The 21,347-nt window shown below is 34.8% G+C and overlaps 1 protein-coding gene across 1 annotated transcript; it reads left to right on the top strand.

Moving 5' to 3' along the window:
• The first annotated feature begins 398 nt into the window (after window positions 1-398).
• LOC120486554 (uncharacterized) lies at window positions 399-21,067 on the top strand. Its single transcript, XM_089132659.1, has 16 exons — window positions 399-517; window positions 1,468-1,785; window positions 2,083-2,427; window positions 2,511-2,638; window positions 2,905-3,018; window positions 5,726-5,820; window positions 6,652-6,659; window positions 7,875-7,995; window positions 8,145-8,308; window positions 11,407-11,883; window positions 12,804-13,133; window positions 13,427-13,753; window positions 14,255-14,584; window positions 14,902-15,003; window positions 15,096-15,157; window positions 17,906-21,067. Exons 1-16 carry the CDS (start codon window positions 466-468, stop codon window positions 18,032-18,034), a joined length of 3,102 nt encoding a protein of 1,033 aa, XP_088988785.1. The 5' UTR covers window positions 399-465; the 3' UTR covers window positions 18,035-21,067.
• Window positions 21,068-21,347: the final 280 nt, after the last annotated feature.

The raw sequence follows: 21,347 nt of genomic DNA, 5'->3' as shown, positions 1-21,347 counted from the left end.
GGATGTGTTATTCAGTCATTTGAAGAACGGAGAGGAAAGAATGAAGAATGAGGATATTCTAGGAAAAGGTTTAATGGATAGACAGATATATAGAGCATTAATTACATTTATATATGATTCAGGTTTGGGATATAGGTTATAAGTGTGTAATGTTGAACCTGCCAGGGGGGATGGATGAGTGTGGACGGAGGAGCTGAACACGCAGCGCCGGATGAAGCCCAATGAAACCTCTATTGCAGGTATGATAATGAATGTTGATCTATGTGGGATGATATAGGTAGAAAGTTTTTTTTTTTTGAATCCAGACTCATCACCCAAGGTTAATTTGCCATCTAGCAGCAGTAGGTGGCGATAATGCTCCTTAGGAGTTAATCGCCATTAAACAGGAAGAAGAAGAATTCAAGCGGGAGGGATAACAACAAGTAGCAAGAATTTTTTACTATTATTTTTGTGAAATTAGTAAGAATGAATCCTCTCTTTATTTTGATCTTGTTGTTTTCGTATTTACGTGTGAATGGTAGGACACTTTTATATTACAATCTCTCTGTTTGTCAACGATATCTACATGAAAAAGAAAAGTTATTTGTTCCATCAGCAGGACTAAAACAGAAAAAAAAGTTGTAAAAAAATAAAAAAGTCGTACCTTACTTGAGTTTAAATAAAGTGGAACACGTTTTATGACGTTTTTTCAGTGGTGGAGGAAGTACTGAATCTCAGTACTTAAGTAAAAGTACAAATAAACAGATAAATATTTACTTTAGTAGAAGTAGAAGTAACACAATGACAACCATACTTAAGTAAAAAGTACCTGATTTTAAATGTACTTTAAGTATTAAAAGTAAAAGTACTTGCATAACAATTGATTCTCTTAATGACTATTTTCTAATGATTAATAAAACATTTAATTCTAACTCATTCAACCTAATACTCCTATAATGATGTTCAATAATGATGGGGAAAAAAAATTGTCACCAATGTGTTTCCTATGCACATAAAAACAAATTTTCGCTTATAAATTGCACGATAAACACACTGCGTGCTAGACGGATTTAGTTGATGCAACCAAACGTCACTGGTGAGACAAACGTGCAACGAACAGACGATCAGATTACGTTTTGTCAGGGGAAAAACTGATCAGAAAATGTAACAGAAGTTGTAGAAAATGTAGTGGAGTAGAAAGTATAATAATTGCTGCAAAATGTAACGAAGTAAAAAGTATGCACTATTTATTCTACGCAAGTAAAGTAAAGATACGTGAAAAATTTACTTAAGTAAAGTAACAAAGTATTTGTACTTCGTTACATTCCACCACTGCGTTTTTTAAATAATATTATATTATATTCATACTCGGAAATTTGAAATTTCAATGAGTAAAAAAAAAAAAAAAAAACGTATACATATTTTCACAACACTTTCCTGTTTTATAATTTTATTTGGCTTATTATTAACTGTTTACTTTTTCATCAGGTGTGTCTGAAGTGTCAGTGTCAGTGCTGGAGGGAGATTCAGTCACTCTACACACTGGTGTTCAAACAAACCAGAAAGATGACATTAGATGGTATTTTAATAACATTCGCATCGCTCGAATCAATGGAGATCTCAGTAAGTCCTGTACAGATGTTCAGTGTAATAAAGGCACTGAGAGTTTCAGAGACAGACTGAAGCTGGATAATCAGACTGGATCTCTGACCATCACAAACACCACAAACAAACTATCTGGAGAATATAAACTACAGATCATCAGCAGCAACATCAGAGAAAATATCTTCAATGTTACTGTTTATGGTGAGTGATTTTAAAGCAGGTTTTCTATGTTTTAACCATGCCATCATTTTGTTTCCTCATAAATATCAATCACATCTTTACGTTCCCATTTGTGTTGAATGTGGAATATATAGAATTATCTCAGTTAATAAACACTTCAGTTTGATTTAAAAGTGAATAAGTGTTTTGTGTTCTGGTGGAAATGATAATTTTTCAACATACCATCTTTTATCACATTCTTGTATCGAGGATTTGATGCAATATGTTGTTGTAAATGGACACACAAACACTTCCAGCATCTGTTGGTTTTTGTTTCAGATGTTCCTGGTGCAGAGACAAAGACCAAGTCAGTGAAGTCAGGAGAATCTGTCACTTTAGATCCTGGTGTAATAAAACACCCAAATGATGTGATGATGTGGTATTATAATGATACTCGTTTAGCTGAAATCACTGGAGATCAGAGTAAGATCTGTACCGATGAACAGTGTAAAGAGAGATTCAGAGACAGGCTGAAGCTGGATCATCAGACTGGATCTCTGACCATCACAAACACCACAAACACACACTCTGGAGAATATCAACTACACATCAACAGCAGCAACGACGTTCCCCGTCGCCAACCCCGCATTAGCAGCATCAGGAGATTCAGTGTTACTGTAACTGGTGAGTGTAATCTCAGAATTTTTAAATACAGGTCGATATTTTGTACATTTAATAATAATGACTGTATGTCTTTATCATGACAGATTCAGGTCTGTCTTCAGGAGCAATAACAGGAATAGTTGTTGGTGTTGTTCTGCTGGTTTCTGCTGCTGTAATTGCTGCTGTGATTTACTATCGTCACCACGAGGGAAATGAAGCAGTGCCAACTAATGTAAGTATTACACAGCTGATTTAGAGAGATTATCAAGAGATTTAATGTGCAAAAATAATCTCTAAATTTACTGTAGCATTAATAAATATTTATATTAGCACTGTATAATTAAATAAAATAAAAATGTATTTAAAATATGGTTTCAGGACCTAGGTAGGATCAGGTTGTAACAAATGTACACTGTAAATCAGATCTTCAGCAAGGCAGTGCCAAAATAGGAATAATTGATTTCATCATATACTCACACTCATGTTACTCCAAACCAGAATGAGTTTCTTTCTTCTGCTGGACACAAAAGAAGATATTTTGATGAATGCCAGTATCCATTGTTGATACTGGAAGGATCGCTAGGAACTTTCTACAGGAACTGGAGACTTTGGGTTGGTACTCTGTGTTTTGGGTTTGTTGTAGTTTGGTTACTGACATTCTTCAAAATACCTTTTTTTTCTGCAGTAGAAAAATGCACATAAACTCATTGTTTGGAACAACTTGAGGATGAGTAAACGATGACAGATTTTTCAGTTTGGGTGAACTATCCCTTTCACTCCCAAATAAACTAAATAATATAAAAATAAAAAGTGCAGCTTTATTTAGAGTGCAGGGGCCTGTACTATGATGGTAGTTGAACAAACTCAGGGTTACAGGATTAGTTTTGAGTTGACAAAACCAAACCAATCCAACCAGGCTTAGTTGGTACCATGATGCTGATCATCAACTTTCTCTGTCAAATTGTACATTTGAGATCATTTTAGGGTATAATAATTACAGAAATAATGTCTAAATTATACAAATTTATCTACTAAAAGCCATGATTTTGTCTTTTAAAATCATTTGCTGTGTAGTGACTTTATCGCGTCAGACATGTGACACTTTGCTCACAGCTGATTGGTCCAAGTTCGTTTCGCAACCTCTTACCTGGAACATAACCTGCCCCAGAGCAGGTTAGCCGTGGTGTGTAACTTAACCTAAAATCCAAACCACTTTCATGGTGCCTAAAACACAGGGTCGACGTAAACTAAACAAAACATAGCCACCAAAACCGGGTACATGGTATAGGCCCCAGAGTTTTATCAGAATATGTCAGGGCGATTTGAAAGCATATCTAACGTATGGTTTAGTTTTTTATTTATATATTTTTTTTTAGATTTCACACTGGATGAGAATTCAACTGCAAAATTAAATGCTCATCACATATGCAGTTTTATTTTTGTCAGCCATTTTATAAAACAAACAAACAAAAACAAAATTACTGAATGGTTTGTGATATGTAAATCATTATGAAACACACTATGGCTAGTCTTTCTGTGTCTGTGTAACTGAATCATCAGTCCTGTTCATGTCTTTTACCTTGTGTGAATCTGTGTTTTATTACAGAGAAATGAAGAGCTACAGATGAATTGAAATCTGCAACATCAGGTGTTTTATTTATTCTTTTATTCATCAAGGACAGGTTACATTGATTAAAAGTGACAGTAAACACATTTTTAAAATAACAAACATTCTTATTTCACATTAAGACTTCTTTCTATTCATAAAATAGTGTTTAAAAAAATGTGATATGAATATCACTTTTCAAATCGTGCTGATATCCAGGAAAACAGCACTCATATGTGATATTACTGAACTGTGTCAGGTTATGAATACAAAAAAAAACTGCGCAAGAAGAAAATTAGCAATGTTGTAGCAATGCAAATCGCTTTAAATATCTTAATATTTCTCATACACAAAATATATGACATTTTATATGTCATATGTACACTGTAATATCTTGCACTATATATATAATGTTTGCTTTGAGTTAATCTGTTGGAAGTTGTTTTATGTAGAGCAGAAGTAAAACTGAGCACGAATGGAAAAAAAACACCCTCAGCCACATGCTATTTATACAGGCACATTACTGACACCTTAAACACACTAACAAACTGACATCAAACACAAACGTCTAGCAGGAGACGGACAAGCTGATCATCCACTCAACAGATCAAACATGTCTTGTGTCAATCTGGTACTTAAAGATTGAAGTTTGATGATCTTGTCATGGTAACAGGCACATACTCTACATGATCCTCCTCTTCAACTTTCTGTAAAACACATCACACAAGATGCAATAAAAGTTATTAAATTAGAAATGTGACATCCTACATAAGGTGACATAAGGTAGATTAGAGTGGTTTTGCTTCAAGGCCAACATTTTACATTGGTGATGCAATAGTTGCAAAATTGTTCATCTTAAAAAATAATCAACTTCTTTAAAATCAAATATTGGAATTAAAGGAGTAGTTCACTTTTTAAAAAACTTTTGCTGATAATTTACTCACCCCCATGGCATCCAAGATGTCCACGTCTTTCTTTCTTCAGTTGAAAAGAAATGAAGGTTTTTGATGAAAACATTCCAGGATTTTCTCCATTTAATGAACTTCATTGGGAACCAAACGGTTCAAGGTCCAAATGAGAGTTTCAGTGCAGCTTTAAAGTGCTTTAAACGACACCAGACGATGAATAAGGATCTTATCTAGGACCCTCCGAGTCATGACTTCAAAAAAAGATTTGTTCATTTTGAAGAACGAGTTCGAGTCACGAACGCGCATCACAGAACAGAGCAAGAAGAGCATTTGTGCTTACAAAACTTAAACTTTTTTATTTATTTTTTAAATGAGCGATCGTTTGGCTTGATAAGACCCTTATTCATCGTCTGGTGTCGTTTAAAGCCCTTTGAAGCTGCATTGAAACTCTCATTTGGACCTTGAACTGTTTGGACCCCATTGAAGTCCATTATATGGAGAAAATCCTGGAATGTTTTCGTCAAAAACCTTAATTTTTTTTTATCTTGGATGACATGAGGGTGAGTAAATTATCAGCAAAAGTTTTTTTTTAAAAGTGAACGACTCCTTTAAGTATTCACTGTCAGGGAAAATAAAATGCAAAATGTGTGCCTTTAGGGGTACAACTGCTTGTCACTTGCGTACTACCCTCAAAGTATAGAATAGAAATTAGATTTACTTAATTATTCAGTAAAACAATATGTTATTGTGAATATTATTGTTACTTGTTCATCATTGTGTCTGTCATGATTCCTGTCTCCCACAGAGAGTTAAAGAAATGGACACAGCGACCCCACAGACTTCAACAGAGAAAATCAAAGCCCAACTGCGCAGGCTCGAACTGAGCTTGACGACGGAGATGTGACGTGAGCAACCGTTCTGACAGTTCTGCGTATTCTAGTAGCTGTGCCAAGACCAATCTGAATTGAAATATTTTGTCCCGTTGCCTTTATGGACTCTACCTATGGGCTTCTCCTTGACTTTATGCCTTCATGTCCCCCCGATCGCCTCATAGACGGTAAAAGATTGCCATGAGCTTCTCCCCCTGTCTACACGGTAACTTCTCTACTGTGCAATGGAGTGTTATGACGCAATCGTTAGTCTATTTTTCCAAAAAGGCTTCTACGAGGCTGTAACGTACTGTAAGATACAAGGTAATGGAGCCTTTTATACACTGGACAAATGGAGTCTTTGGACGCCTCAGATCACTGTGAGAGTGAATAACTTTATTTTCATACTTTCAAAATGAATGGGAGTCAATGGAATGGAAATATACCGACCACTATGTTGTTAATACCCCTGACCGTAAAATGATGTCAAAAGTTTGTCAAGTTAAAATGACCATGTCACATTCTGATGCTAATGAGGTCAACAAGCGTGTTGCTACTGTTGTACCAGAGACTGTGCCATACTGCCATTGTCAGAATATTCACCTGAAAGTGATGATATGGAAATCAACAGTGCCTCGTTCTTGTCTGCTCGTTGACCAAATTCTGAAACTTTGTTGAACTTGAAATTGTCACACTTATCTGCCCAGGCTGATATTACCAATCAATGTTTTTCATGTTTTCCATCCAACATTTTTGTTCACAATCTGTTATTATTTACACTGACCATACCCTCTTATATTTACCATTTTACCATTTTATACCATTTTATTTTTTCTATCTTTTCACTTTGTTTTTGATTTAGGGAGATAGGTAAGTTGACGTTGTATTTAGTTTTCTCTATTTTTTGTTTTAGGAATTGTAGAGGTTAAACTAATATTTGTTTTAGTTTGCTATTTTGGCCTTGTCTGCGCCTGACACTAAACCTTTTTGAAAATATACCTTATTTCTTTTGGCATTTGTCTTGTAGTGAGACTGTAACCACTAGTAATCTTAACAGTATTACTAATCTCATTCAGTTTTTTTTATTGCTATTCATATTGAATGCTGCTGTTGTAATATGGTGCTGATATGTCATTAAACAGACAAAAACTCAAGCGTTCAAACAACTAAATGTGTGACTCACGGCTGAATATACACCGAGACTGATGATATCTAATGCATTATCCAAAATGTCCGTCCCGCTTCTGAAGTCATGATTACAAGCTCATAGCATTCAAATTTTTAACCTGAGAGAACCATGTCCAATTTTTAACTAATATGAGAAGGCAGCATAAAGATTGAGATTAAATGATCTTACCGATTGTTCATTTCTTTTGTAGAACCTTGGCTTAGTGTAAGTAATTCCTTCTTCACAAGTCTGAACTGTTTAAACAAGAATAGATGCAAAATATGCTGCATTAAACAAGCAATCTTAACTCGATCTGTTTATTTACAACATGAATTATTAACAAGTCTCTTATCAAGAAATGTAATTATTTAAAAAATATTTAATACTGCATTTTTTTAAAAAAAAAATTCAATTTGACAACAGTTTTAAACAGTCATAAAAAAGTCATCAGAGTACGCAATATTTATATTTAGAAATTATTTTAATATAATTTTCATTAAAGCTCAAAAATAATGGGGGGAAAAAAGTTTATTGAACACCAGGAACAGACTAAAACCTTAAACACATGCAAGATGGTTCATAAATAGAAAAAAAATCCTTAAAATAATGTAGAAATGAACTTCTGTGTTTGCATTTGAAGTGTGTTTTAATGCCGTTTGTGTGAGTGAGACGAGTAAAGAGTGCGGTCTAGTGACATGACATGAATACATATTTCAGTTTAGGTGCCAAACCCAAGAGCACACATGATTTTCATTTCTTCTAATAAAAAGGAACTAGGCCTATGTGACATTAACTATGAAAGTTTTGAAAATAATTGTAAGAAAATTTTAATATTAGAGTATTCTTTCATATTACTTTTTTAAAAGTTGTAGTTAAAACGCTTGCCTTCACGAACAGTTTTTCTGTGTTTCTTGCAGATCACGACTATAACTACAATCATCAGAGATCCAGCAGCAGCAGAAGAGATCAACACTATCAGAGATACTGGAGAGTGTGTGTCCGCTGTAATGATACAGAAAGAATGAGTCCCGGGATCAGGTCAGTAAACACACATATCTGATGAGTGGTGGTGTACCTGCACATGTGTGTCTGCAGAGTGTGTTGATGTCCAGATGTGTGGTCTGGTTGCTGATGGGATTGTTCAGCACACAGCTGTAGGTGTTTTTATCCTGATATTCCACCTCCAGAGGTAGAGAGAGACTGATGCTGAGATCACACACACTGATGCTGGACAATACACTCATTCCTGCGTACCAGGACAGAGTCGCATCACACACACTCAACACTGATGATGAACACACCACTGAACAATTTGATGATGATGAACAGTTTCTACTGATGACAGGAACAGGCAGACGAGCTGGATAACGTGAAAGAAATATGAACAAATCAGCGTTCTTATTTTTACATTAATGCTATGAGTTTAGAGTAAATTTATAAAACTAACATGTGAATGTTTGGATAAATGATCTCTACTCACCATAGACAGAAACACTGAATGTTTTTGATGTCAGTTTCGCTCCACTTATCTCTAGTCGATAAACTCCAGTGTGTTCAGTTGTGGTGTGTGTGATGGTCAGAGATCCAGTTTGATCGTCCAGCTTCAGTCTGTCTCTGAATCTCCCATCAGGACCATCAGATGTGAAAAAGATTTGCTTCTTATTATTAATTTTAGCTATGAAAGATGTTTCATTTCTAAATTTCCACACAAGGTCTTGATCTTTATGTAGGGCTAATCTAACATCAGACTGTAGAGTGACAGAATCTCCCTCCATCACTGACACTGACTGAATTTCATTTGTTTCGGCACCGGACACACCTAAAAGAAAATGAATATGGACGTATTAAATCTTTTTATAAAGCCTGAAATCAGCTAGATTTTATTCTATTCACTGAATTAAATATTTATTTTATTTTAAACTTATCTGCAGTGGAGTAAGATCAAATTGTAAAGTTTTTAAAGAATAAATACATGATGATAATTACATCTTAATTTATTCTAATAGATCATTGGACAAAACAGGCTCACTGCATCTGATTCATTATTTGATTTTAGTCAGGGTTTCCACACTTTTTATCCAAACTTCCACTTTGTAGTATAAGCTAAATCATTTAAAAAAAAAAATATTTCTTAGAAATTGCTGTATAAAATTGCACTTTAATTCTTGATCTTAAGATATTATGACAAAAGACGCCTGTGATTTGCAAGCAGGTCAATGGTTTAGGAAATCTAGACAAATTTACAATCACAATAGAAAGTGCAGAAAATCCAATTAAAAACTTTGTGATTTTTTGACTCTGCTGATGAAAGCGATATCTCTTTATTATCCTGATACATAAAGAAATGAAGCCGTAAATATATTATAAAATGCTTTTATAACTTACCGATCAGTGTCCACCAGCACACACAGAACAAAACAAACATGTGAATCATTTATTCAACGGTTCACTGAACAATCTGATCTAAAGACCATATCCGATGAAAACACTCGAGCTGTTCCTCTGGTTTGTGAATCCTCCCTCTGACAACGTTTGATGCTCTGAACATGAATGTGTTTAAAATATGTGTGTGTGTGTGTTAACCGTTCATGAAGGTGTAAAACATTTATCATTTTTTGACATTGATTGTTATTTTGCTTTTTTTAAGGTTTGTAGTACTACATGTCATAGTAAAATGGATCCAGACTCTATCGATTTTAAAATGCTTGAATATATTTATAGTTTTAGTGTACGGAAACACCAAAGCACACAATTAAAACCATATGCCATGTGACGTTCATCTTCTGAGTCAAACTGAAACCTGCACATAGGTTTCAGAGAAACATGATCTGTCGGGGACAAACATCTTGTGGGTGAAAGTGAGCATTCAGATCAGGTGTGTTTAAAGGTGAAGAGCTTCTTCCTGACCTGCTACTAGCTTTTGACTTTTTTAAACTATGGAAACAATATACCGTGATCAGACAAATTGTTTGACACGGAGAAAAACTAAAGAAACACACTTATCATATTTTAAATATGATCAAGTATCATTTTAGACTGAGCAACTTCACATCACATCCTCTCATCCGCAGCCAGGATTTGTGCTTCAAATATTTCCCCATCAAATTCAGTCAGCAATTTATCTGGATTTAACTCATTACGTTTAAAGAAGCCATATTATTCCCTTTCACAAATCTTGATTTTGTTTCTGGGCTCTTCTAGAACAGGTTTTCATGCTTGAAAACCATTTTATTTGAGCAAAATCTAGCTAGTTCATGAATATTTTTGTTATTGATTAGGGCTTACACAAATAAAGAGGTTGGAAACCACTGATTTAGAGCATACGAGCATAAACAATGGTGGTTCTCTATTGCGAGGTTAACCATTTCCGTAATTGGCAAAAGCCTTTAAGCACTGTCCTAATCACCCAAAATCATTCTATTAGGACAAAATAAAAACCTATACTGAAAATAGAAACAAATATAACTTATAACTTTTTTTCTTTTCTATCAGTAGTGCATCATATTTGAGTTTCAATCAAAAGTTTGTACAATATAGTACAACCATTTTAGGACCTTATTATGAAATCACCGAAAGCTGATGTCATTTTCCTCAGTTCATGTGTTTCAGGCCAGTAATCACACAGCTAGGGCTCAGCAAAAAAAAAAAAAAAAAAAAAGGTTTTTTATTTTTACTCATTAGGTGAGAAAATACACTCTGTATACTTACTGTCCCAGTCCTTATGCCCCAATTCCCCTTAATTCACCCCATAATGTTTTTTTTTTGTGCGAAATAAATTATGTGTGACCATTACTAAATTTTTTGCCAGTGCTATGTCTGTTTCTTTTAACTGTCATATTTCTAAATAAAAAATAAATAAATAAATAAATAAATAAAAACATGCCTATATTAAAGTAGAAAATAATGGAAAACACGCATTTCGAATGGAATAAAATAGCAAATGATTTGGATGTTGTACGTATTAAAACAACAGAACCAGTGATGTCCAGCGAGCAGCAACACTGCGCATGAGCGTGAATATACTCGAGGTCCGCCTGTGTGATATATGATTTATGTTTATTTCGAGAGAGTGCACGTCCTTCTTTCTTTGCTGCACTTTTTTTCTCTCCTCTCATCTCTTCTCTTCATTGCAGGGCAGGGCTCAAACAAGCCTAACCACCCATCTCTACAAACAGAGCGTTGGAATCATCACATCAGGCTAGGCTAGTTTCAGTTTCAATGGTGAAACAGCACTTTTTCCATCACCGAATCTGCTGTCAGTTCAGGCAAACATTGTGGAAATCTTGATTGTCTCAAATATGCGCTGGTTTCGCATTTATTTACTTATGTACGGTAAGACATTTGTAAGTTATGATTAGTTTGGTCTCTTTAGGAGAACGATGAACGAACGTCAATTTAACGTTAATTGATGAACGTCGCTGAACCAACGTCTAACAAAAAGTTAATTTCATATTCGACGTAAATTAGGCCTGTGTGTGTTTTGTTTGACCATTCTAAGGTATATTTGTTACAGTCTCTTCTGGTCAACTATCAAAATTAATAATGAATGTGAACGTGATTTTTGTGTCGTTGTTTGGGTTCTGTTTATTTCTTCTTCAGGTGTTTTATGTGGTGCAGCATATAGAGAGCCAGTGTCCGTGATGGAGGGAGATTCAGTCACTCTAAAATATCTTACAGAAAGAAAAAAACATGGAGAAATGATATGGTATTTTAAGAACATTAGCATCGCTGAAATCACTGGAGATCAGAGCAAGATCTGTACAGATGTTCAGTGTAAAGAGAGATTCAGAGACAGACTGAAGCTGGATCATCAGACTGGATCTCTGACCATCATGAACACCAGAACCACAGACTCTGGACTCTATGATCTATGGATCTCCAGCATAATTAATGGCGGTGGAGAACCCTACTCTATTGTTGTTCGTGGTAAGTAGGTATTTTTAAAAGTCCCTCTGTAGTCAATAATGTTTTTTTGATTGACAAACTGTTTTGTACTATGAAACAACAACAACAAAAAAAACAACATTCATGCCTTTAATTAGTATCAGATCGCTAGGCGTTATTTGACTCTACAGCGAGCACCACTTGCAGAGATCCACAAGCTTAACTTTACTAATAAACTATACTTTACTAATAATTAACTAACTGTTCTAGTAAACGCTGCACAATGGCAAGTGGAAATACAGGTTTAATTCAGGCATATGTTTTAACAGAAGAAGTAGTGGAATAGAGTATTATACAGGCTCCTCTGCAAGTCGATGTATCAGAATGGTAATGCGTTTTATGGATTACTCTACAACGTCGGACACATAACAGTTATTAATATGATTGACCTTTGGATATTCATGAATTGGCTTTATGCCCAGCTGCACTACTTCCTGAACTTCAGCCAGCTCCTTGTTTCCTGTCTGCCATTATTGGCCAAATTGATTCCCTGTGCAAACAACTTCAGTGTTTATGATGAGTGTTTTAGTGAGAGTGCAGAACGCGGTAAGTCAGTCATGGCTTAAAGGGAGCGATATTGGCTATATAAATAATCATTTTGTTTTGCAGCTGGTTTAGTCCAAAAATGCGCTGTTATTTGGCAGTTGGGTCTGTTCGAGGTCGGATCACGTTCTCACCACAAACGAACCGCTCCAGAGTTATGTTATGTCAGCATATTAATGATGTGTGAGCTTGTATCTGCCCCTACATGTTAATTAATGATGTTCTTCTGCTGTCTGTTTGCATTTGCTACATTTTGGGGTGTGCAATATCAACCAAAAATAATTATGTGATAATACCTTGGATGGTTTAGTTCAGTAGCTTTTCATATTCTTCATATTCATATCCTTCTTCTTCTTCAGGTTTGTCTGGTGTAGATAAAGATGCAGTGCCACTGATGGAGGGAGATTCAGTCACTCTAAAAACTGGTGTTCAAGCAAACCAACAAGAGAAGATTAAATGGTATTTCAATAACATTCGTATCGCTCAAATCACTGTAGATCACAGTTTTATCTGTACAGATGTTCAGTGTAATAAAGGCACCGAGAGATTCAGAGACAGACTGAAACTGGACAAAAAGACTGGATCTCTGACCATCACAAACACCAGATCCACAGACTCTGGACTCTATCAACTACAGATCATCAACAGCAGAAGCACCATCAAGAAGAGGTTCATTGCTACTGTCGCAAGTGAGTATAATAGTATTGACTCATTAAATATATACATTCTTGATCTCATCAGTCAATCCACTATAAGAAGTCATCATGTATAAGAGCATCATTGAGACTGAATATGTGTATTTGTCTGATGAGTGGAATGTGTAAATCAACTAAGTTCTTCTGCTGTTTGTTTGCATGTTACATTATGAATCCAGACATATTTCTCTATTTGCAATCTTTTTGATCTGTAGAAAACATTTCCACAGCACTTTCCTGTTTGTAATTTTGTTTGGCGTATAATTAACTGTTCATTTCTTCTTCAGATGTGTCTGGTGTTGATACAGATGAAGTGCCAGTGTCTGTTATGGAGGGAGATTCAGTCACTCTACACACTAACGTTCAATCAAACCAACAAAAAAATATTGTATGGTATTTTAATGACATTGGCATCACTCAAATCAGTGGAGATCTCAGTAATATCTGTACTGTTGATCAGTGTAAAGAGAGATTCAGAGACAGACTGAAACTGGATAATCAGACTGGATCTCTGACCATCATGAACATCACAAACACACACTCTGGACTCTATAAACTAGCCATCATCAACAGCAGGACCACCATCATGAAGAAATTCCAAATTTCTGTTCGTGGTAAGTTGCGAAGTTCAAAAACAAGAACTGTAACTTTAAAGGACAAGTTCGGTATTTTACAATTAAAGCCCTGTTTTAAGATCGTCCCTGATGAAGTAGAATAGTTAAGATGGTTTTTTAGACAGATGCTCCTGTCACGAGAATTTTTGGATTCTGTGTTAGCACCCCCCCCCCCTCACCTTTACAATGGTAGCATAGGTGCAATCGAACAATCATTCATAAAAACGCATAAAACTTTAGTTTACAAAGACGTGAAACTCACCGAGTGGTCTGGGGTGTTCACTGATATGCTCACACAAAAATCGCTGCAAAATATGCTTTCCAACAGGTTTTATCGTAGTTTTTGTCCGACTTCAAGTCCGAAAATTGTGCAAATTGTGTTTTATAAGCACTAAAGGTCAACAAATGGGAAATTGGCTGAAAGTAAAGATAAGTACATTTTTATATCCACCGTTCTTGATGTAGTGTAGATCTACAATCAGCTGTTGGTTTGTGTTTCAGATGTTCTTGCTTCAGAACGAGATAAAATGAAGAGGAAGTCAGTGAAGGAGGGAGAATCTGTCACTTTAGATCCTGGTCAAATACAAAAAACAAATAATTCGATTATGTGGTATTTTAATGAAACTCTCATCGCTGAAAACACTGGAGATCAGAGTCAGATCTGTACAGATGATCAGTGTAAAGAGAGATTCAGAGACAGACTGAAGCTGGTTCATCAGACTGGATCTCTGACCATCACACACACCAGAAACACACACTCTGGAGAATATACACTACAGATCAGCAACATCAGATTCAGCATCATGAAGAACTTCAGTGTTACTGTCACTGGTGAGTATCACTAAGTCACTTTAATCAACCCAGTAAATGTTTTCATTGTGGTCTCTTCGAAATAATGACTTGAACCCAATATTAAAATATAATTGCGATAATTTAATCCAATTAACATGAAAATCAGTCAAATTAATAAAAAAAGAGAAGTATTTATTCTTGCAAGAATAGGTTCGGTTGCCACACCGCAGTTACACTGTGGAGTGAGACACAGACAGGAAGTTAATTCAATGTGATACAAATGATGACCAAAGTAGCAACTGGTATAGTTGTTTGTATCAGTCACTCTGTAAGTAATAATGACGGTCTGTCTTCAGCTGTTGTAGCAGGAACACATGCTGTCGCTGTTGCTGTCCCTGTCGCTGTTGTTCTTGGTGTTCTGCTGCTTTCTGCTGCAACTGCTGCTGTGAATTACAGACGTGAGTATTACATTCAGTTGATTTAACAAGATGAAAATGTGATATTTATTATTTGAAAATTTAAATCTTACTAAGCAATGTATTGTGTGCAGGCCACGCAGACTGCACAGGCAGTGTAACAGCATTGGGCAACAGTATGGATCCCCCTTCTGGGGTAAGATATATGAGTACTGAATCTGCCTGTAGAAAACTGATTCAGATCTGTGAGTTTGTAACATGTTTGAGTGTTTTATGTAGTTTCACTCAGAAATCATTGTATAGAAACACCAGTTATAACTGACACTTCAAGACTGCACTGCTCCCATACTGTTTTACAATACAATAAAAATGAATACAGTTTGTTATTATAAAATTAAAATAATTTTTATTGCTGTCATTATATTTTTATAATTCTGTTTATTTGCCATAGAGGCTGTTACAACTCTAGTCTATGATCACGGTGTAATATAAATGTTTCTTACAAATAAACTCCCAAATAAACTAAATGACAAAAAATTCGTGGTAAAAGACTTCGTGGTAAATGGTAAATGGACTGCATTTATATAGCGCTTTCACAGACCCAATGGCCACCAAAGCGCTTTACATTTTTGCCTCACATTCACCCATTCAATCACTCACTCATACACCGACGGCAGTGTCAGCCATGCAAGGTGCCATCCAGCTGGGGTTAGGTGTCTTGCTCACACACGCACGCACGTGCAGTGAATATGCAACTTTATTAAGAGAGTAGGTAAGAGCACCAGGGGCCTCATGTATAAAACTTTGCGTAGATTTCATCCTTAAAGTGTGTGTACGCACATAAGGCAGAATTTGCGTACGCACAAAAGTTTTCAGATTTATAAAACCGTTCGTACGCCAGAACCTGCGCAGAATTCACTTTATAAATCCCAGTCAGCGGGAGATTATGCGCACGTGCGTCTCCTCCCCGAAATAACCATATATGGAGATTACAACGCCTAGTTTAAATATGCATATCCTCATCTGCATATCATTTGCATATGATTATTCATCCACGTGATACCAAGTTTAACGGTACAAGACGTTAGGACAATATGAAATGCAGATGTGCCGTCACATTATTACAAACATTTTTTTTAGTAGCCTATATCCTTGCCTTGTTTTTGAATGAATAAATCAAATAGTGTTAAATACATTTCAGAGAAAGTTTTTCTCAATCTTTTCCACTGGCCAAATAGTATTTTTAATTGATTCATATTTTAATGGAAAGAGATAGAGATGGTTGTGCATTATTTGTACGAAACAGTTTTCTCAGACAATCTCTAGTTAAAACATCAAAACACAGCATGCCAGAAGAAAAGTGTTCAAAAGCAATGCATCCACAACAAATAGGTCTATTTCTATTTATTGAATATATATATATATATATATATATATATATATATATATATTGTAACTTCTCAGTAATGATTTCATGTAGTTTAAGAGTTTAACTCCATTAATGATAATGGCATATTTAATCTAGCTAAATGTTCATATCAGAAGTAAAACATAGTTTAAACCATTCTCTTATTTATTTAAACTGTAATTGTGAATATGGACTGTATTTATGATTTGGACTCATAATGAAGATTTACGGTTTTACTCCATCTGCCGTTAGATTATAGGCTATATGCGTCAGTTTCACCAAACGGCCCAACGCGCGTGCTGGCGCGGTCATTTAAGAAGGGATGGATGTTTGCTTCAAGTGATGATAGGTTTGTGAAATTATATTTGTATTATCTTTCTGTAGATGTATAATTTTCTTTAGATTCTCTGTCTAATAGTGAGCAAAAAGACATTTGACTCCAGCTCACCATCGGTGTCGCCAAAACCCATACTCTTCTAAAAGAGTGCGTACGCACGGTCAAGAGCATCCTTACGGTGCGCACTTATTTACGCCAAGTTTATTTTTTATAAATCCCGATGTGCGCGTGGAAAAATGCGTACGCATATTTCTATGCCCATTTTGTGCGTACGCAACGTTTATACATGAGGCCCCAGTACTGTATTATTCATATTCACCAGTATGATAGTTCAAGCATTCTAGATGTGTAGGTTGTTTATGAAGATGGTTTCAACAAAAGCTATTTTTGCTGTGCGGAGGAATTTTTGAGTTCTGAAAATAAGAATATTTTTGTCGCACATGAACCATGAATACTAACAAAAAAAAATGGATTTGAGAAGTTTTGTGGTTGAAATTTTTAAAAGTAACGAATCCTTCCCTCACAAGTCAGTTTGACAAACTAAAAACTTAGGAATTACTGGAATGCGAGGAATGCTTCAGTACACATAGAAAAACCTAAAAATTCTAACAACAAATTCAAAATATTTACCAAAAATGTATTTTATAATGTCTACTATCTACTAGCTTAATGCATACTTGCTGATTGCTGATGCTCATTTGCTGCAAAGAGCTATAAGGCTATTCAGTGGCTAAAGTATGAAATATCATGTTATATTATTATTTTTCCACTAGAGATTGGCAAAGAGGCCCAATGTAAGATTTTGACCTGAATTCAAATGGTTATGGAATTTAACTTAATGTGAGGAGTGTGCTGAAATTGCTATTTATGTATTATTTATTGTTTATTTAAAGGTAAAAAAAAAAAAAATCAAAAGCAATGCTAAAAAATTGCAAATTCAAAAAAAAAAAAAAAATTACTTGGGGTAATTTTGACCCACGAGGGAAAGATATGTTACAAATTGCGAGGGAAGGAAGAAGGTTGAGACAGTGTTTTTTTTTTTGTTTTTTTTTTTTTTTGTAAAAAACAACACAAAAAAACATGCATTACTCAGATATCAGAAGAAAAAAAATTCATGTCTTTAGTATCATTCTATTTGTGTCAATGAATCATCAGTCCTATTCCTTTCTTTTACCTTCTGTCAATCTGTTTTATTACAGGGTGTCTTACAGATGGATGGCGATTCCTCTTATCTGCCTGTGCCCGAGGCTGGCATTGAGACACCAAGTAGAGACCACAGTAATCAACATTCTGATCTACTCATTTCTTCTTCTTCTTCTTCTCCCTAACTCTCCTACTTTTCTATATGAACTTAGGAGATCCAAAATATTACCATCAAAACTTTAATATAATCCCTATGTTGTTACATTGACTGAATGTTCAAAAGTCTCATTTAAACTGCCAGAAACCCTTTAGACTCAATTAAGCTGCCGTTCTGTGTAATATTATAAGCCATGAATTAAATTTAAGCTTCCGTTGTATCTAATATTTTCTACCCACTAGCTTGTAGAACTATACTAAACTAAAACTTAAAACTATTTAAACATATAACCTTTAAACTGAAAACCTTAACTTCTTATAATGTCCCTGCTATGCTTTCTCAAGCCATCATCAAGTTGGTCTACAAACTTTTATTTATTTTATTATTTAGATCCACACGAAGAGGAAAAATAGTGCCACAATACCAAGATTACACTATTAGGCACAATACTGAAATATCACCCTCAACAGCATCTCAACTAATTCAAATTCAAACTAATTTACTCTAATTCAGTTAAGTCATTTAAAAAATGCATGTCAAAATATAGATCTTATTTTTATTTATTTTTTTATTATGTAAACGTTGCTTGAGAAATACAAACAGTTAATAAGCTATAAAATAAGAAACAAAGAAATGTGTTGGCAGCAATACAATAGAGTGCTTTGATTTTCATTATATAGAGGTAATGAAGTAATGTCCAGATCTTCACAGAGTGGCTGTCAGTCAAACACTCGGGTACTGAATTGAGTCTGTGCTCATACTAGTAATATAACTATATTGTCAATTGACAACAATATATAACACAACGCATAATATTAGTCAGTTTTCAACATTGCTGTTTCACGATCTCAGTAGAGAGCATGAGCGTGCTAAACCTCTCAAAAAGCTGATTTTATTAAAGGGAAACATGACATCTTGGACAACAGCATCTCTAGAGAAATAGAGATGTGATTTTCTGCTTTGGACACTAGAGAGCGATGATGTGCTTTTTACATTTGCTAAAATATCCAGCAGGGCTTTTTGTGTGTGATACTGTAAATGCAATGATAAATATAAAATAAAAAATAAAAGAGGAAGAGTAAATGACAGGCAAAGAATCACAGTGAAGGGTGTTAGACACTGTTAGACTTTTCCAGGTTTTTTTTTTTATTGTAACTGAAATATAAATTAAATTTCATAATTTTGAAATATAATTAATTTGCATTTTTATCCTACATTACTACTACTGACATTCCAATCAGTTAGACAAAATGATTACACAAAACCATTTTTGTATTTAAAACATTTGGTACCGCTCCCTTTTACAGTACAGTATTTACAGTGTACTTACCTAGAAAGTACTGGCTAATATAAGGTAAATACATGGAACAGGTGTAGGTTCAGGGTTAGTACTAGTTATTACCCAGTAATTGTAGTTACTAAAATAAGTACATAGTACGTGGGTAACAGGACTGTAAAAGGAAGCGTTACCAAACATTTTAAATATGCCAATGCTGGAAATTATGTGTTCATTTTTTTTACACGTATAAAAATGAGGTGGGGTTTTGTGTTAATTTTAACGAAGTCAACCACTGCACACATTGTTAAAAAAACAGTATCCTAAACAAAACGTTAGCATCTGACAAAATGATTGTAGAGGCATTGGTTGTTTAGCTTATTCAGTTAGTATATTGAAACAGCAACCATTACATTCATACAACTGCAGAATATAAAATATTGTTAGAAAAATACTGTTAGGAACAAAATGTATATATAAAAAAATTGCAAATTCAAAAAAAAAAAAAAAAATTACTTGGGGTAATTTTGACCCACAAGGGAAAGATATGTTACAAAGTGCGAGGGAAGGAAGAAGGTTATGACAGGTTTTTTTTTTTTTTTTTTTTTTGGTAAAAAACAACACAAAAAAACATGCATTACTCAGATATCAGAAGAAAAAAAAAATCAAGTCTTTAGTATCAAAAAAACAGTATTCTAAACAAAACGTTAGCATTTGACAAAATGATTGTAGAGGCATTGGTTGTTTAGCTTATTTAGTTAGCATATTGAAACAGCAACCATTACATTCATACAACTGCAGAATATAAATACGTTAAGTAGTCAACAAAGAAATGTCCAATACAGGGCAAAACACATTTCTTTTCACAATCCGTGACACACAACCCCACCTTCAAAATAAATATTTCCAAAAATGTCTTGGATTAATGTACACTGGTGACCAAAAGAAGTATTTAAGTGCCTGAATGTTTTTAAAAGAAGTCTCTTTGCTGCTCAAGAAACTAGAGGCACATCCTGATGAAAACACCAGCATGCTGTTGTGTCTGATAATCACATTACTTCACGCTGGTGTTTTCAGCTGGAATCCTTTTTTGTTTAAGTCTATGAAGAACTTTGTGTTCATGTTTGTAATGGCGTATAGCTTTGTGGTTAAAGAAAGTCAGTTAAAATCCTACGAGGGTTGATCCCTGAAATATCACCATTCTTATTCAAACTCTCAATCTCAGGAACTGAACCTGTAACGGAAGACACTGTGGATAAAAATGGCAACTGTATTTTCATTTGCAACATATTGTTGTGTTTTATGTTCTATACCTGTAAGTGGCTGCTGTGCAAGCACTTTAAGTGGTATAACGCATCTGAATGATGTTTTAAGCTTTTCACTTGAATACACGAAATACTTCCGAAATCTCTGTTTCTTAAGTTTATCCTGTTTGATTTTCGATGTCTTAGAGAACATCACCAGATCTCTCTGAACTCTGACATCTGTGTTTCCCGAATCAACTGCAGGATTTAGAAGGGTCACGGTGTACTTTATTGTAAATGTTCTCAGGAAATTCATGTCAGTGTCTTAGAGTATTATAGGCCCCAGAAAAACACAACCTCAGTAGAAGACAGAACTTGGTGCCTTCCACTTTTTTTAAGGCATTTGTTTGTTGTTTGTTTTTTCAAGTTGCAACAGCAAAGTGAAAATGTGCTTTAAAATTTTATTTTATTTTCTGGAACGATGAAATGTCATGAAATGTGTGTTCATGCGACGAATGACATTAAAACTGATCTGTTTCAATCACAGCTGGAATCTGAGTTTGTTATCAGAAATATCTGAACTAAGTTAATCATTTATAGAGTGAGCGTCTCTGTACATTATTTACTGATGGACTCATGTTCACCTGTAACATTAGGATTCAACTTTTGACATTTACTAAAGCTAACTAGCTGTACAAATCAAATATGAACAATGTCTAATCAACTGTGATTTTTTTTTTCCCGTTTATTTATATTGGAGGGAGGTGAAGGCTGTTCTAGGATAATCTTGTATATTTCACATTGATTGCATGTAACTGAGC

This window comes from Pimephales promelas, chromosome 2 (assembly GCF_988280905.1).
Source record: "Pimephales promelas chromosome 2, fPimPro1.hap1.1, whole genome shotgun sequence".
Classification (NCBI taxonomy): Eukaryota; Metazoa; Chordata; class Actinopteri; order Cypriniformes; family Leuciscidae; genus Pimephales; species Pimephales promelas.
The sequence above is the reverse complement of the archived record's forward strand: the minus strand, read 5'-3'. Positions and strand labels throughout refer to the sequence as shown.

Excerpts from the sequence above, each read along its gene's own strand:
- LOC120486554 (XM_089132659.1), top strand. The coding sequence starts at position 466 with ATGAATCCTCTCTTTATTTTGATCTTGTTGTTTTCGTATTTACGTGTG. Across the intron at positions 2,428-2,510 it reads ATTCAGTGTTACTGTAACTG|ATTCAGGTCTGTCTTCAGGA; the intron begins GTGAGTGTAATC and ends TTATCATGACAG. Across the intron at positions 13,754-14,254 it reads ATTCCAAATTTCTGTTCGTG|ATGTTCTTGCTTCAGAACGA; the intron begins GTAAGTTGCGAA and ends TTTGTGTTTCAG.